Genomic DNA, 18,452 nt, shown 5'->3' with positions numbered 1-18,452 from the left:
AATGGTTCAAAACGACGAAAATGACCAAAATGGTCAAAACGACCAAATTTACCAAATCGACCCAAATGGTCGAAACGACGAAAATGTCCAAATCGACCAAAATGGTCGAAACGATCAAAACGACCAACATTACCAAATCGACCAAAATGGCCAAAGCGACGAAAATTACCAAAACGACGAAAATGGCCGAAACGACGAAAATGACCAAATCGGCCACAACGACGAAAATTACCAAATCGACCAAAATGGTCGAAAGACGAAAATTACCAAATCGACCAAAATGGTCAAAACGACCAAAATTACCAAATCGACCAAAATGGTCGAAACGATCAAATCGATCAGAATGGCCAAACCGCGAAAATGACCAAATCGGCCAAAATGGTCGAAACGATCAAAACGACCAAAATTACCAAATCGACCAAAATGGTCAAAACGACGAAAATGACCAAAACGACGAAAATGACCAAATCGACCAAAATGGTCGAAACGATCAAAACGACCAAAATTACAAAATCGACCAAAATGGCCACAACGACGAAAATTACCAAAACGACGAAAATGGCCGAAACGACGAAAATGACCAAATCGGCCACAACGACGAAAATTACCAAATCGACCAAAATGGTCGAAAGACGAAAATTACCAAATCGACCAAAATGGTAAAAACGACCAAAATTACCAAATCGACCAAAATGGTCGAAACGATCAAATCGATCAGAATGGCCAAACCGCGAAAATGACCAAATCGGCCAAAATGGTCGAAACGATCAAAACGACCAAAATTACCAAATCGACCAAAATGGTCAAAACGACGAAAATGACCAAAACGACGAAAATGACCAAATCGACCAAAATGGTCGAAACGATCAAAACGACCAAAATTACCAAATCGACCAAAATGGTCGAAACGACGAAAATGACCAAATCGACCAAAATGGTCGAAACGATCAAAACGACCAAAATTACCAAATCGACCAAAATGGTCGAAACGATCAAAACGACCAAAATTACAAAATCGACCAAAATGGCCAAAGCGACGAAAATTACCAAAACGACGAAAATGGCCGAAACGACGAAAATGACCAAATCGGCCACAACGACGAAAATTACCAAATCGACCAAAATGGTCGAAAGACGAAAATTACCAAATCGACCAAAATGGTAAAAACGACCAAAATTACCAAATCGACCAAAATGGTCGAAACGATCAAATCGATCAGAATGGCCAAACCGCGAAAATGACCAAATCGGCCAAAATGGTCGAAACGATCAAAACGACCAAAATTACCAAATCGACCAAAATGGTCAAAACGACGAAAATGACCAAAACGACGAAAATGACCAAATCGACCAAAATGGTCGAAACGATCAAAACGGCCAAAATTACAAAATCGACCAAAATGGCCAAAGCGACGAAAATTACCAAAACGACGAAAATGGCCGAAACGACGAAAATGTCCAAATCGGCCACAACGACGAAAATTACCAAATCGACCAAAATGGTCGAAACGATCAAATCGATCAGAATGGCCAAACCGCGAAAATGACCAAATCGGCCAAAATGGTCGAAACGATCAAAACGACCAAAATTACCAAATCGACCAAAATGGTCAAAACGACGAAAATGACCAAAACGACGAAAATGACCAAATCGACCAAAATGGTCGAAACGATCAAAACGACCAAAATTACCAAATCGACCAAAATGGTCGAAACGACGAAAATGACCAAATCGACCAAAATGGTCGAAACGATCAAAACGACCAAAATTACCAAATCGACCAAAATGGTCGAAACGATCAAAACGACCAAAATTACAAAATCGACCAAAATGGCCAAAGCGACGAAAATTACCAAAACGACGAAAATGGCCGAAACGACGAAAATGACCAAATCGGCCACAACGACGAAAATTACCAAATCGACCAAAATGGTCGAAAGACGAAAATTACCAAATCGACCAAAATGGTAAAAACGACCAAAATTACCAAATCGACCAAAATGGTCGAAACGATCAAATCGATCAGAATGGCCAAACCGCGAAAATGACCAAATCGGCCAAAATGGTCGAAACGATCAAAACGACCAAAATTACCAAATCGACCAAAATGGTCAAAACGACGAAAATGACCAAAACGACGAAAATGACCAAATCGACCAAAATGGTCGAAACGATCAAAACGGCCAAAATTACAAAATCGACCAAAATGGCCAAAGCGACGAAAATTACCAAAACGACGAAAATGGCCGAAACGACGAAAATGTCCAAATCGGCCACAACGACGAAAATTACCAAATCGACCAAAATGGTCGAAACGATCAAATCGATCAGAATGGCCAAACCGCGAAAATGACCAAATCGGCCAAAATGGTCGAAACGATCAAAACGACCAAAATTACCAAATCGACCAAAATGGTCAAAACGACGAAAATGACCAAAACGACGAAAATGACCAAATCGGCCAAAATGGTCGAAACGATCAAAACGACCAAAATTACAAAATCGACCAAAATGGCCAAAGCGACGAAAAAGACCAAAACGACGAAAATGACCAAAACGACGAAAATGACCAAATCGGCCAAAATGGTCGAAACGATCAAAACGACCAAAATTACCAAATCGACCAAAATGGTCGAAACGACGAAAATGACCAAATCGACCAAAATGGTCGAAACGATCAAAACGACCAAAATTACCAAATCGACCAAAATGGTCGAAACGATCAAAACGACCAAAATTACAAAATCGACCAAAATGGCCAAAGCGACGAAAATTACCAAAACGACGAAAATGACCAAATCGGCCACAACGACGAAAATTACCAAATCGACCAAAATGGTCGAAAGACGAAAATTACCAAATCGACCAAAATGGTAAAAACGACCAAAATTGCCAAATCGACCAAAATGGTCGAAACGATCAAATCGATCAGAATGGCCAAACCGCGAAAATGACCAAATCGGCCAAAATGGTCGAAACGATCAAAACGACCAAAATTACCAAATCGACCAAAATGGTCAAAACGACGAAAATGACCAAAACGACGAAAATGACCAAATCGACCAAAATGGTCGAAACGATCAAAACGACCAAAATTACCAAATCGACCAAAATGGTCGAAACGACGAAAATGACCAAATCGACCAAAATGGTCGAAACGATCAAAACGACCAAAATTACCAAATCGACCAAAATGGTCGAAACGATCAAAACGACCAAAATTACAAAATCGACCAAAATGGCCAAAGCGACGAAAATTACCAAAACGACGAAAATGGCCGAAACGACGAAAATGACCAAATCGGCCACAACGACGAAAATTACCAAATCGACCAAAATGGTCGAAAGACGAAAATTACCAAATCGACCAAAATGGTAAAAACGACCAAAATTACCAAATCGACCAAAATGGTCGAAACGATCAAATCGATCAGAATGGCCAAACCGCGAAAATGACCAAATCGGCCAAAATGGTCGAAACGATCAAAACGACCAAAATTACCAAATCGACCAAAATGGTCAAAACGACGAAAATGACCAAAACGACGAAAATGACCAAATCGACCAAAATGGTCGAAACGATCAAAACGGCCAAAATTACAAAATCGACCAAAATGGCCAAAGCGACGAAAATTACCAAAACGACGAAAATGGCCGAAACGACGAAAATGTCCAAATCGGCCACAACGACGAAAATTACCAAATCGACCAAAATGGTCGAAACGATCAAATCGATCAGAATGGCCAAACCGCGAAAATGACCAAATCGGCCAAAATGGTCGAAACGATCAAAACGACCAAAATTACCAAATCGACCAAAATGGTCAAAACGACGAAAATGACCAAAACGACGAAAATGACCAAATCGGCCAAAATGGTCGAAACGATCAAAACGACCAAAATTACAAAATCGACCAAAATGGCCAAAGCGACGAAAAAGACCAAAACGACGAAAATGACCAAAACGACGAAAATGACCAAATCGGCCAAAATGGTCGAAACGATCAAAACGACCAAAATTACCAAATCGACCAAAATGGTCGAAACGACGAAAATGACCAAATCGACCAAAATGGTCGAAACGATCAAAACGACCAAAATTACCAAATCGACCAAAATGGTCGAAACGATCAAAACGACCAAAATTACAAAATCGACCAAAATGGCCAAAGCGACGAAAATTACCAAAACGACGAAAATGACCAAATCGGCCACAACGACGAAAATTACCAAATCGACCAAAATGGTCGAAAGACGAAAATTACCAAATCGACCAAAATGGTAAAAACGACCAAAATTACCAAATCGACCAAAATGGTCGAAACGATCAAATCGATCAGAATGGCCAAAACTACCAAATCGATCAAATTGACCAAATCGACCAAAATGGTCAAAACAACGCAAATGGTCAAAACGACCAAAATGGTCAAAACGATCAAAACAGTCAAAACGACCAAAATGGTCAAAACGACCAAAACTACCAAATCGATCAAATTGACCAAATCGGCCAAAATGGTCAAAACAACCAAAATGGTCAAAACGACCAAAATAGCCAGAACGACGAAAATAACCAAATTGGTCGAAACGACCAAAGGTCAAAACGACCAAAATAGCCAAAACGACGAAAATGACCAAATCGATCAAAATGGCCAAAACGACGAAAATGACCAAAATAACCAAATCAACCAACATTACCAAAACGAACAAAATAGCCAAATCGTATTTGATTTGACGCGGAATTTGACGAATTTAAGACTATTTTCCAGACTTTCTCGAATAAAGTGGCCACCCTGAATATAAATGTATTTTTTCTAGAAGGAATTTCGAAGCTCAAATAAACCAGGGCAGGTCTTGAAATATTTCAAGTGTTATTATTTTTAATAATTTAATATTTTTTGCCGGCTTTTCTCGCAGCGGTTCCTAGATTTGTTTCCTTTTTTTTGTTTTGTTTCATTTTATTGGTTCTCGTGGTTTCACACCGTGGATTCTCTCCAGCAGAAATTAAAACCAGGGTTGAGAGGATGATGACGATGGTTGTTTTGCTTTCCGTTCCTAGAGTGGATTTTCCGTAGTACTGTACTGCTGCTTACTTGCTTCTTTTGTTTTCTTTTGCTTAGGTTTACAATTACTAGTAATCAGTTACCTTTCTTTAAATTAAGAACTAAACCCTAAATTGTGTGTAAAACTGAAACGAATGCGTTTTCCTTTCTTTTCTCAGGCTTGAATTAATTGGTGACACAGTTCTCTATCTAAAAGTAGTAATTTTTTGTCCGGACGACACGACGACGATTCCTGTTCGCGCGAGCGCGTCCGCTTGCTTTCCATTTCAGTTTTGGTTCGCCTATTCATACAGATATTACCCTAAATTCTTTTGACCTAATTGCGTGTGTGGTTTCTGCACTGCTGCTGCTGCTGCTTGAGTTTCCTAATTCTTAAATTATAAAGAGTTGTTTTTTTTTTGTTGTATTTGCTCTTTTACTTGTTTGAATACTAATAACTTCTTCTTTTTTTGTTGTCGTTGAAAGTTGATATTTAATAAAAAGCATTTTCTGATAGCTAGAAAAACAAACGATTCTCTCACTGATTCTGGGTTGTTTGGTTAGTTCTTGTTGCTTGTTTGCCTGGGGGAGAAATTGTTTATTTTTTTTTTCTATCTCTGTTCCGTTCGCAGAAGGGATTGTTTCCGTTGTTTGTCTGTGCTTTAAAAGACAGTTTACAAAGTGTTTTTTTGCTGTGAATAGTAGTAGTTGTTAATGGTAGTAGCGTTCTTCCCTGCTGCTGTTTAGTTGCTAAATTTTCAAGGTCTAAAATTGTTTCTTTTTTTTGCTTGCGCAAGTTAAAAAAACAGGAAAGACCTACTCTCTAGCTGGGTTTTATTCTTTCTCAGAAAAAAAAGAGTCTACATTTTTCCCTAATTTTACATACGAGCTAAGTCATACATTCTTCACACCACCTGTTTGTGTGGTATGTGTGTGTGTGTGTATTACAACTAGACATTATTGTATTTGTGTGTGTGTGTTTCTTTTCCTCAAAAATTGCCACATGTTTTTAACCGTAAGTTGGGATTCTCACACACATTTTTTTTTTTGTATGGGTTTTCTTTCTTTTGTTTGCTTTTTTTTGTTATTCTGCACTCTCTCTTTTGTTTATTCGCGCGAGTGATGCCGTCGCTGCCGCACACTTTATTTAGCGGTTTTGATACTGGAAAAAATAAATAAACATGGAATGAAAAGAAAGGAGAAAAAAACACAGAATTGGAAAGAGAACTAAATTTCTTTTTTTTTTTTTTTTTTTCTTTGAAGGGGAAAAAGGACCAACAAAACCAAGTAGGCGTGGAGAAGACCAGAAAAAAAGGGAAGACGCACGAGTGACGAGACAAAGACAAAACAGACAGACAGACAGACAGAGAGAGCGAGAGGTAGACAAAGTTGGAGTGAGAGAGAAAGGGTGATTTTTTGGTTGTTTTCTGTTAAAAGAAGGTCGTTTCGATCTTTGCAAATCGCACTTTTATTACTTTACTTTATCATAATTGTGTGTGTTTGTTTGTATGTGTGTGTGTGTTTTTGTTTGTTTGTTGTGAGACGATTCTCTTTACGCGCGCGATTTTTTTTCTGCCAGTTTCTAACTTTACGTTTATTCCGTTTTCTCACGAGACTAGCAAACAGAACTGAATGAAAAGTAGTGAATAGGCGCGAGAACACAAGATTGTTTTTGTTGGTATTTTCTTCTTGTTTTTATTTTATGTAAGTGTTTTGTTTTGTTTTTTTTTTCTTTTTAATTTTACTCTTTCGTTAATCAATAGAACTATATCACATCTTACGCGTCAAGGGGGAAGGAGGAAGGAAGAAGTTTTTTTTTTGCGTGGATTCAGGTGGGAAAATCATAACGAAATGCCTGCTTTTTGTTTTGCTTTGTGTTTAAACAATAAAAAAAATGATAAAAACTTGTGTTTGTTGTTTGTTTGTGTGTGTGTACGCGAGTTTTGCATTATAGATAGGGTTTAGAGAGAGAGAGATTGGCAAATATGATTTCGAGTCGTTTTTTCTTTCTTTCTTTTGTGAGTGATGATGACTTTCTTGTTTTCTTTGTTTCTGCTCTTGTTTGGTGGACTCTACTTTGCGGGAGCGGGGCGGGGAAAAAAGGAAGAGGGAACTGTTGTGAACTGTGTGTTTTTCTCTGTAGCTGCTCTGCCTGTCCGCCTCTTAGCGCCGTCCTCCGCCGTAGGTGTTGCTGTTGTTCTGGCCAGAACCGCCCCCGTATTGGTTACTTACGTTTCCATTGCCGGGCCGCTGGCTGCCACCGCCGCCACCACCTCCGGACACACTGCCCCTGTCCGAGCGGCCCTGATATCCACCGCGTCCGGTTCCACCGCCCATTCCACGCTGGCCGGAACCTCCGCGGCTCATACTGCCGGGCGGACCGCCCCGAGGACCGCCGCTGCTTCCGTTGCCACCGCCCAGATTCTGACCACCGAGACGACCTCCGGTCTCACCCGGCCCGCGCATACTGCTGCGCGTCTTCTTCTCCTCCACGTTCAGCTTCTGGCCGTCGGGGGAGTTCTCCGGGAAGTACAGAGGCTGCAATGATAAACCCATCGTCAAAAATATACATCCTCAACTCTTCACACACAACTCACCGTGTTGGCGAGGCAGTTCTGCACCGCCGCCGGGTCGTCGTACGTGATGAAGCCGTAGTTGGGCGGGGCGCGCACCCCCGGCACCTTCTGGCCCGGCTTCGAGTGGATCCGCAGGTCGACGACGGTGCCGTACTTGCTGAACAGCGTCTTCAGCTCGTCCTCGGTCGCGTGGTGTGGAATGTTGCCCAGGAACAGCTGGTGGTTGTCGCCAAACTGCTGCGAGGTGCTGCTCTGGCGACGATCTGGAACGTAAAATCACGATGAACGAAAATGTCTAAACAAATTAACAAAGTCCTTACCATCTCCGTCGTTCTGATACCCCCGGGAATAGCTCGGTCGGCCGTCCTGCTGCTGCCGGAGCGGTCCCCCCTGACTGCTCGGGGGGCCATTGCCGCGAATCGGTCGCTGCTGGTTGGGGCCACCTCCTCGCTGGGGCATCGGGCCACCGCCGAGACCGCCACCCTGCTGATCCTGCTGGGACGACTGACGGTCGTACTTGTCGCGACCACCCGACGACGACTGCAGACCCGACGGCGGCGGAGAAAGGCCAGACTGGCGTCCTGCCGTGACATTGCTGTAGCCCTGCGGCTGCTGTTGCTGATGGTGTTGCTGTTGCTGTTGGGGCTGGTGAGACGACTGCTGCTGCTGCTGCTGCTGTTGCTGGTGATGGTGGGACGACACGGAGGCGAAGCTCAACGGGCCAGGTCCGCCGGAACCGCCCGACTTGACCAGATTGGCGTACGTCTTGGGTTCGTTGGGAGGTTGCTGGTGCTGCTGTTGCTCGTGGCGATGGTCGTGGGCGTCGCTAGCCTCGGCCGGAGTTGGGTCGTTCGAAGAGGGTAACGCCGACTCCAGCTCGTTCATGGCCAGGGAGCTTTGGAGGGGTTCGGGTTCGGGAATGGGCTGGGGCTGTTGTTGGGGTTGTTGCTGCTGCACCTGCTGCTGGGGAACCGGGGCAAACTGCTCAACGACCGTGGCCGTGGGCCGGCTCGCGGGTTGTTGCTGAACCACCGATTGCACCTGCTGCTGCTGCTGCTGTTGAGCAAGATGTGGAATCGAGTCGACTGAAGGCATTCCCGGGGCCACATTCGGAACCTGCTGCTGCTGCTGCAGAACCGGATTTGGCTGAGGAACCGCCGAAGGATGAACAGCAGTCTGCTGCAACAGCTGGGCAGCGCTTTGCGGTGGCACAGACTTAAGCAGATCATCGTGAACGCCGTTCAGCTGTTGCTGAGCAGGTTGCGGTTGTCCGTAGCTTGGGATCATTCCAGTCGGTCCGGCCGTATTCATCACACCCGGAGGATAGTACAACGGCTGCTGTTGCTGCTGCTGCGGTTGTTGCTGCGGGGCTGTTGGAAGTCCACCAAGAGTCGGAGCGACCGCGGCCGGAGCAACGGCAACCTGCGCGACGACCTGCTGCTGCTCAACAATGGCGTTGTTCTCCACAACATCTCCCTCGTCCTCCCCACCGGAACGGTCATTCTCGTCAATCTCGTCGTCCGAGTACACATCCTGGTAGCGGAAGATGTCATTATGGACGTAGTACTTCTTCGCCGACTGCGCGGCCAGCACAAACGTCTGGGTGAAACGGCGCATCGGTTGGCCATCGTTGGACAGCTCGCCGGTCACCTGCACCACCACACCGTTCCCGAGCGTCGCCTGCGAGTCCACCTGGCTAATCTTGGCATGGCAATCGCGGAAGTTCAGCTGCTGGATCTTGCTATGGATCTGCTTCTGGCCAATCACCAGCGTCGCCTCCTGGTTCTTCGTATCCAACCCGCCATGGACGAAGCTCGACGAGTTGTTGTAGAAGCGGTGCAGATGATCCGGCGCCTTGTTCAGCAGCGTGTAATATTGGCGCACGAATTCGCGGCCAACGCTTTGCGGTGAAGGTTGTGCTTCCATTACCATCTCACAAGAACAGTCTAGTGATGCAAGTTTTTCGCTGCAAAGACAACCAGAAAAAAACAAACTCTTTAGTATTTTGAAAAATTCAATCGCAATACCCTGCCCCCTCCCCCATCGCACCCGGTAAAAGTAAACAACAGTAAATTTACTACAAGTTTTAAACCCAGCTGCGCACTTAATGAAAAGTGGTAACTTTTACCAAGTAGGCGTTGTACCTACGAAGGCGAACAGAAGCGCAAAAAAAAACTTGTTTATTTTTACACTTGAAACAAAAAGTGACAACGATCCGACTAGGCCTGGTCCGAAAACACTTCCGGTTCTCTCTATTTGGCAGACGAAAAACGCATGGCTTGCTATTACACGTCTATGTTCTGTACACACTTCTCTTCCTCACTCTACCTTTGACTCTATCAGCGGCTTCAGGCGGCAGACCTGCAATTTCTTTTCCTCCCCAGCCTACTGCTGCTGCTGCTACGATGATACACTCAAAAAAATATTCACGTTGAAGTTACGTGAAAAGCTATGTGGTATTTTTCCACTGAAGCTTTCACGTAACTTCTACGAGGCGGCCCTAGTAGAAACGGAATTTGCTTGGCGAGATCATTTCACGTCGTTTCTACGTGCTTCACACGTAAAAGCTAAATGAATCAATTGATGATTTCTACATGTTTGTTGTAGTAACCATTATAGTAACCTTCTAGTACTAATGTGATCTTATTTCAGATTTTGTTGTCAAAAAGAATAAAATAAAGATGCAGTTCTAATTGCAATTCAGATCAATGTTTTATTGAATTTTCCATTGCCTAAATTAAAAAAAAAATGGCCCAGTCCCTCATGTAACCGATCGGGAAGACCTTCGCGCAGCTTTTCGATTCCGCTGCCCTTCGTGGCCGCACGGGAACCCGTTTCGAAATCGTTGTCGTTGACGAAAGCTTTTTATGCCACGTTGACGTGGCTAGGAAGAAGTTTGAGAGATGGGCGACCACTTTCAGCTCTCGAATTTCGCGCATCGGTTTGTTGATCTTGCCGGATACAGCTTTCTGCACCACACTGACCAAGGCCGACGAGAGGATGGCCGCAAAGCATCCTCGCACTCCTCCGGAGCAAACTCGGCAAAGGTCCACGAGCCGTTTGCAATGTCCGTGTCATTTTCGGTGGGGTCGATCACCACGACCAACCGCTTATGTTCGAACAGGCCAGAATTCAAGTGGCCACCGGAAAAAATATGCTGCTTCCAGAGTTCGGCAGCTGCAAAAACAAAAATACAATTAATTATAAATAAATTCATTCAAACTTAATTAAACTTACCGTCTGTTCTATTTTTGATGAAATTTTGCAAGCAGCTCTTCACCGAACGCCACCAATTTTCATACTAAAATAATCACGTAGAAACTTCGCCGAATGGCGCACTCGAGTTCCGTTGAAGTTACATTTTAAAACACATAAAAACTACAAGGAAAACCCTAGTGGAAAAATACCATAAGGCTTTTCACGTAACATCAACGTGAAAACATTTTTTTGCCAGTACACTTTCACATTATTTTTACGTGTGTCACGTAAAATGAGCCTAGCAAGGGGAAAATCTGAGTTACGTGATTTTTCAGGTAGCATCAACGTGTGGATTTTTTTGAGTGTAAAATTCTTCTTTCTCGCGGATTTCGCGCGTGTGTTTGTGTGTGCGCGCGCGAACTAGTTTGCGTGTTGAATGTTTACACTGGGCGAAATTGTGCGACATTTACCAGGTTATGGAAAATTTGAATGAAAAAACAATTTACTTAATTTTTTAAGCAAATATTCAGGAAGATTGTGTTTTATGTTCTTGTTGTTTGTTGAAGATGTACAAAAAAGATCAAATAATTGAAATGAATTCAATTCAATTCATGTTTTTTTTTGTACTAATCAGAATACAATTTGCTTAACTAATGACAGAATGCAGAGTTTTGGAGATCCTTACATCTACAAATAATTTCAAATATAATCAATTGAATTAAATAAATTCAGTTTCAGTCGGTTAAGCGAGAGCAGAAAAAACTTTTTAAAATAACTGCTAATATTACTAGCAATTGAATTTAAGGTGCGCTTTGTTAGAGTTTTTATCAAATCAGTTACATTTTGTTGAGATTTTTTCTTCTTCTATTAGGTGGAGTTCTCTTATGTTTGGCAGGTTTAAAATTCGTTCCTAATTCCACCAAATTTGAAGTTTTGCACTACAGTCCAAACTCGACTATCCAAAGCCTCGAATATACGAAGTTTCGATTATCCGAAGGATTGTATGGGACTTCGGATAAACAAATCACAATTTTTTTTTTCTTGTTTTAAACATCAAATTAGAGTTCTGCGACTCATTTTAGTCAAATTTGATTAGTTAATTTTCTCTTGAATAATAAAATGCATTTTTTTAATATTTCATCACTACCATATTAGCCGCCATGGATTTATTTTTTTAAATCATTTAAGCGTAATTTAGGCGTCATACTTAAGCTCGACAATCAAAAATTATACAACGAAAAAAAAATCGTGATTCGATTATCCGACGTGAAATTTTTCCGAAGCCTTCGGATAATCGAGTCTGGACTTTATTAAAACAGCTATTCAGCAAAACTATTAACAGCCAAATTTGCTTGCTCACATCCTAAATGAGCTATAACTTAAATTCAGTTGAAAACTCCTTTTAAGAGCTTAAATTGAACACCACATGAAAATGATGGAATTCTGATCCCCTACATTAGTTTTGAATGATTGAAATTTCAATTATAATAACCCTGCAACCCAACCCCGCCTCAATCCCCCTTCCCATCCCACGCCTTATCTTTAACATCAATCCCTTCCCAACTAACCCCGAGTAGCCGCGGGTAATCGGCTCCCCTCCCACTAACATTTACACACAAGATCCTCTGTAATTATTAAGTCAAATGTAATTACATAAGCCGACTCGATCCTAACCAGGTCTCAGCACCGAAAAGGACCTAATAAAAATATTTTTATGAAAAAAAAACCCAACCCCGCCTCTAAAAACTCGACAAAAATAATTTTTTCACCGATTGCATTGGAATTAAAGAAGAATTCTTAAAATTTAAATTTTTTTTTATTATTATTTTTATTAGGTCCTTTTCGGTGCTGGGACCTGGTTAGGACCGAGTCGGCTTTTGTAATTACATTTGACTTAATAATTACAGAGGATCTTGTGTGTAAATGTTAGTGGGGAATTTTGTCTAAGCCTCCAACCTTTTTTTAACAATGTAAATGAAAATGGTATCGTTTTTTAGTAGAAAATGTGAAAAACAAGCAAAAAATTTAAAAACTGACTGTAAAAACATGAAAAACTGGATACGCAAAAGGTACCATAAACTGGGGTGACTTTGATAGTCCGGGGTGACATTGATAGAAATTTGATTTGGCCACTAATTTTGTTTCATCCAATGTAAAAGTCACATTTTTGCATATATGTTCGATAATAAGCTATCTCTTAATGCTTACATACTCAAAATTCAGTAACAACTTTTCAAAAGGGCGAATCCCTCAGATGTAAACAAACTGATTTTTTGTCAGAATCATATAAAGCGAACAAAACTGATTCTAAAACACCCTCCATCATCTCAAAATTCCGAAAATACGTAGTTTTACAAGCAAAAAACAAAAGGGCTAATCAACAACATCAATCACAACAAACCAAATTGATTTTCCGCCCTTGTGTTTTCACCCAATCACGAGGGGCGAATGTAGTGTTTTCTGCAAGTTCCGACGTATATTTAGAAACACTAAATTTTCGTTATAATTTAGTGAATTTTAACCTGACAATCCTCAAAATGGATCAAAATGTATGTTTCTGATGTATCTGAACACAATTCTACAACAAACACAGATTTGTAAGATCCTAAATACATAACTTTTTAATTTCAATTATTGTAGTATCGGATCTGGTCTGGTTTCACAATCTAGATATGAAGGTTCATAATTTACCGGTTCTTGGAACATCCGGGGATTCTGGGTCGAGCAGTTGCAGGACAAAAAGTTAGTGTAGGGAGGTTTAGGAGGAATGCCGTACAAAATCATCGCCTCCGTAACCATTGAAGCTATGCAAAGATTGAGAAGGCAGGATGGTGTCGCGGGGTGGCCTAGTCGTCAGGTGCCATGTCTCCCACTTCCGGCGGGGACACCCCAAGGAACGTCACTTCAATATAGACCACATCGTCAAACCAACTTGCTACTTACGGTGTATCCTAGCTCAACGAGTCTTGGCCTGAATCGGACTCCTTATGAAGGCTTTCTAGACAAATTTTTTATCACTGAGGTTGCAAATATCACTGTATTATCACTGACAGTAACGTTTCACATTGATAAAATAGTTGTTTCACCACTTTTTTCTTTAAAAACTTAAAAAATGAACAAAAAAAACAAAAGGGCGAATCTGTTGTTTACTTTTGCTTTGTGGCGTAACCTGACGGGCTAAACCGTTGTTTTGGTTGAGTGGGTGGCGAATACGGTGGGGCGAAAATGGAGGCACGCTCTTCAAAAAGGCGTAATTTGTTTTTCTCAATTTTTAATAGCAAAAACACCTTAATTAATTTCAAATTGCTCTCTATGATGAAATTATTGCTATTTTCTATTACGTTTTGACAAAATTGATGGTTTTCATGCTTTTTTGTGGAAATAGGAATTGATCGTAATAGCAAAATTTTGTATGTTGATTTGCCCGAAACGGCAGGATCGTAGGTTTCGCCCTTTTGAAATGTTGTTACTGAATTCTCAAAAATGTTTAGATATTAATTTGACGGGAATTTGAAAAACCTATCAAAGTCACCCCGGGCTATCAAAGTCACCCCAGTTTACGGTAATGACAGGAGGAGATAAAGTAAGCCAAATACTATCAGAAACAAACATAAACTAAACCAGATTAATGAATATGAAAATACTCTAAATAAAACAAGAAAACCATAAAACAAGAGAAGTAAAGTTTTTCGTAAAACAAAAGTTGCTCAAAATGACCTCCTAAACAGGTGAAAAATAAAAATTGTCGATATTTTTTTTTGTTTTTGTCACCCACCTCCAAAATTGGCTCGAAAAATTTAAAATGCTTCCTTTAAATTTGTGAAAGTTTTCGTACGCCGTAAAAAGTTTTTTCTTCGTATTTTTTTTTGTTTTCGTCAAATCTAACATTTTTTTAAAACTAATGATTGCAAAACAACCCAACTAGTGGCGAGAAAGGCAGGAAAGTTATGTACCTAAAACCAAGGGTCCTGATTTTCGGCTCAATGAATAGAAACCACTCACTCATCGCCTATCCATTCGTCACCTATTCCAACCCGCTAGCATTCATGAGCGAATGAGACTCGCATCCATCCAGCGAGTGGCCCGAACTTGTCACTCAGCGAACAAATACATCGTGAAAATTTTTGCCTACTCCGTCGCTTGACTACACTCACACACTACCATGCTCAGCGAAGAGCCATTCTCACAAAATGCTAGCGCGGCAGTCTTTTTGTCTTCACGCCCTCAGTTTGCCATCAATTTGATTTTTTCTTTGTGGAAGTTTTTATAAATGGTTTCTATAATGTTATGAAATCAAAATAAATGCACAATTTAATTGATTACATTGATTTTAGGCAACCCAAATCAATGAGTATAACGCAGCGCATCAGAGAAAAAATGTGTTCAGTTCAGATTGATCGGCGACGTTCGGCCTGCCTGAGCCGTTCGGAGACTGAGCCGATCAGAGAGAGAAGGAGAGTAGAAAAGAGAGTGTTCGGGAGCGAATGGATTGAAAGTGACAAACGGTTGGAATTCATCAGGGCAGTATCGCGTCGCCTGCTATTTGTGCTCGCGAATGGAGTGGTTGATTTTGAGCAATCAGGACCCTTGCCTAAAACGAATAAAATTGGCTTCTACCAACAGTTTTACAAATTAAGTTGTTTAAATAGTGAAAATCAGCAAATTTGATATAGTTAGGAGTAATTGCTTAACCTGTCAAAAATACGAGAATTTCCCCTAAGTTTGACCTTTGTTTATATTTTTTCTTAAATCATAGTATTTATTTTCTTTTTAGTCCTCACGAAAATATCGAAAATTTGACCAGAGAGCTTCAATTGGGTCCTAAAATGAAGTTTAGATTGCTGATATTATTGTTTACAGCGATAAAGCTTATTTTTCTGAGTACAATGACCCTTTGTACGACCACAAAGAGTTTAAAATCGATTTTTAAATCAATTTGGAAAAATTAACCTCGCGGTCCTTCTTGACAGAAAAGTTCCTACTTGACAGCTCGTTCCAAGGGGACCATAGTTGATCCATCGAAAAAATGTTGTCTTGTCAAAAAAAAATGTTGCATTAAAATGAAAAAAAGTGATCAGAAATGGTTTTTAATCGTGTTTTTTACCGTTGTACATAAAAATTGACATAGGGCTTTAGTACCCAATTAAAGCTCTTACAAAGTTAGAGACAAATAGAAAAATATTCCTGTATCACAAACTATCAATGAATCCCACGAACGGATTTTTACCAGTGTGTGCCAGAGGTAAATGTGTGTGCGTGTGCTTCTCGAGACGACGACGACGACGAGAAGTTTTGCAAAGCCTACTGAGGGTCGTTTGCTGGTGCTTCTGCTGCTGCTGCCAGCCATGGCGTCCAAAGACCCCTCTTTTTTCTTCCGGGATTCCGGAGAAGGAGCACACATGAGACACACGCCTTCCAGCCGCTCCAAATGGAGACGGACACGGAAAAAGATGCTCGGGGCTTCTCTCAAAAAAGAACTTTGTTGCGTTGCGTTCTGGGGGACTAGTTTTTGCACCACCACGAAAAGGGTGAAGAAAAAATTCTAGGTTAAAAATGGCATCATCCGTGTGCCGTGTCGCGACGGATTTCGCGGACTGAGATTCACCACGTTCACTGGCCCGGTAAACCGATCCCCACGCACTCACCTGCGCCGTTAAAAAGTGTGTCTGGCTGTGGGATGTGGTTCCTGCTGAAGAGGGTTGCCTTTTTTCCACGGGAAAAGTGTGATGAATTTTCCTCCACCACCAGTGTCCTTTTGTGTGACTGACTGATGAAACCGGGACTGCGCCGCCTTCTTCGTCGTTTTTCTCACACACTGCTGCTGATGCGAGCTGTCACAAACACAACGACAATCAAGGTGATTAATGTTTGCAGGTGTGACAAATGTTGCATAATTTTTAAAAAGAAAAGCACCAAAAATCTCTCACTTTACAAATTTTTACAAAAAATTGAGTAAATTCCTTGATACAAAAATCAATTTTAACCAAAATATGTTAGAAAAGCAGTTTAACTTGCGAAAACACTAAAATCCACGCTACCTGATAAATTGTAAACCTTGCAAAACGGCGGCGAGAACCGCGTTTGCACAAACACACGCACACACACACACTCGCAAAGTAGAACAGCAAAGCAAGCCGCGCCGCGAATTTGACGAACTTTTTCGCGTTTCTACAGCAACTCCACCCAATCAAAGCGAAATTATGTACAACGGAGAGAATCCACCGGAAGGTTGGCCAACAGAAGCGGAATATTACCGAGAATTTACGTCGTAAATCCGGGATTAGACGATGCGAGGATGCCTGGATTGACACCTTTTTTGCGGAGGCCACACACACATACACGGAAAATGATTCCCGCAACGCACTCACAACTACAACCATGCAAAATGACAGCAAGTGTCGGAAGGGGTGAGACGATCGCTGAAGAGGGTTTGGTTTGTAATCACGAATTACCACGCGAGTTATATACCCATTTTAAACATTTTAAACGATTTGGGTTTTGGGGAACATTCGGGGGAACAGCATGTGATTCCATCGGGCACCTAATGTTGGCATATCAGTACTTTGACGTTCAATTTCAGCTTCTTAAAAGCGTTTTCATTTGAAATCATGTATTTAAATAAATATTTATTTATTTATTTAATATACACGCAGAAAAATATTTTGTAGAATCAGCCTGTACGAGGTTTGCATCAACAAATTTTTTGTTGAATATAATAATAGCCGATTTTGCGTTGAAACAAACCTTGATTTTCTCGATTCCACAAAAGTCTTTTGTTGTTTCGAAAAAGCTACTTTGACGTTTAGCGTTGATTCAACAAAAATAATGATTTTAAAATCAACAAAAAACGTTTTTTTGATTCAAATATGCCTTATTATTCTGCGTGAAGATAAATGGGAAATGATCAAGCAGATTTAACTCAGTCATTAAAAAGCACTGCACTTTGTAGGGAACCGGTCAAGGAAAATTTCGAATGAGTATTAGCGGCAGCGAAAGCAAGCCAGAGAGGGCCTCTCCTTTGTTCTGCTACGTACTGGCCCTTAAGGCTAGTATGGAGATCGGAAGGAAAGGGGTCAAGAAACAGCTTTACGAACAGCAGAACCAAGGAGAGGGAGCGTTTTCTTGGGGCTTTTCTTCACCCTCTCTGGCTTGCTTTCGCTGCCGCTGCTGCTCATTTGAAATTTTTCTTGACCGATTCCTTCCGAAGTGCATACACCGCTTTAACCTAAAAAGGCAAAACAAACCACTTTAACGACCCCCGGGTCTTTTGTGGGCTCTGTTGCAAGTTTCTGCTCATTTCTAGGCGTCCGAAGGCTATGTGTGGTGAGTCACCCATAGCCTCTTTTACGCAAATGGACCGACGTTTTACTTCCCCATCCGATAGAAGGCCCTTAACCTGTTAAACATATGATATAACACGCAAGTTCAAAATCGCTAAGTTGTATCAGATTTGAGTGAATTTCACTCAGAATTCCATGAAAACTGAGTTATATTCACCCAGATCTGAATGAAATTCACTCAAATTTGACAGACTAATCCTTTACTCCTTTACTCATTTCTGAGTAGGTTCGGTTTTGACGTAAACTGAGTGATTTTGAACGTGCGTGAAGATTTTCCCCATATAATTTTGACGGCTTT

The 18,452-nt window shown here is 41.4% G+C and overlaps 1 protein-coding gene across 3 annotated transcripts; it reads right to left on the bottom strand.

Annotated features, from left to right (window-relative positions):
- Window positions 1–4,852: 4,852 nt before the first annotated feature.
- LOC120415031 (ras GTPase-activating protein-binding protein 1) lies at window positions 4,853–17,194 on the bottom strand. 3 transcript variants are annotated; one of them, XM_039576398.2, is made up of 6 exons: window positions 16,853–17,012; window positions 16,460–16,645; window positions 7,937–9,582; window positions 7,638–7,879; window positions 7,273–7,578; window positions 4,853–6,202 (listed from the first exon to the last, which is right to left on the bottom strand). In XM_039576398.2, exons 3-6 carry the CDS (start codon window positions 9,546–9,548, stop codon window positions 6,188–6,190), a joined length of 2,175 nt encoding a protein of 724 aa, XP_039432332.1. In that variant the 5' UTR covers window positions 9,549–9,582; window positions 16,460–16,645; window positions 16,853–17,012; the 3' UTR covers window positions 4,853–6,187. The 3 variants fall into 3 exon arrangements, with proteins under 3 accessions (XP_039432332.1, XP_039432330.1, XP_039432331.1); XM_039576396.2 differs by lacking the exon at window positions 4,853–6,202 and having other exon boundaries at window positions 6,955–7,578; XM_039576397.2 differs by lacking the exons at window positions 4,853–6,202; window positions 16,460–16,645; window positions 16,853–17,012 and adding an exon at window positions 17,069–17,194 and having other exon boundaries at window positions 6,955–7,578.
- Window positions 17,195–18,452: the final 1,258 nt, after the last annotated feature.

Source organism: Culex pipiens, chromosome 1 (genome assembly GCF_016801865.2).
Source record: "Culex pipiens pallens isolate TS chromosome 1, TS_CPP_V2, whole genome shotgun sequence".
NCBI classification, from domain to species: Eukaryota; Metazoa; Arthropoda; class Insecta; order Diptera; family Culicidae; genus Culex; species Culex pipiens.
Note: the sequence above shows the minus strand (reverse complement) of the source record. Positions and strands in the feature narration are given on the sequence as shown.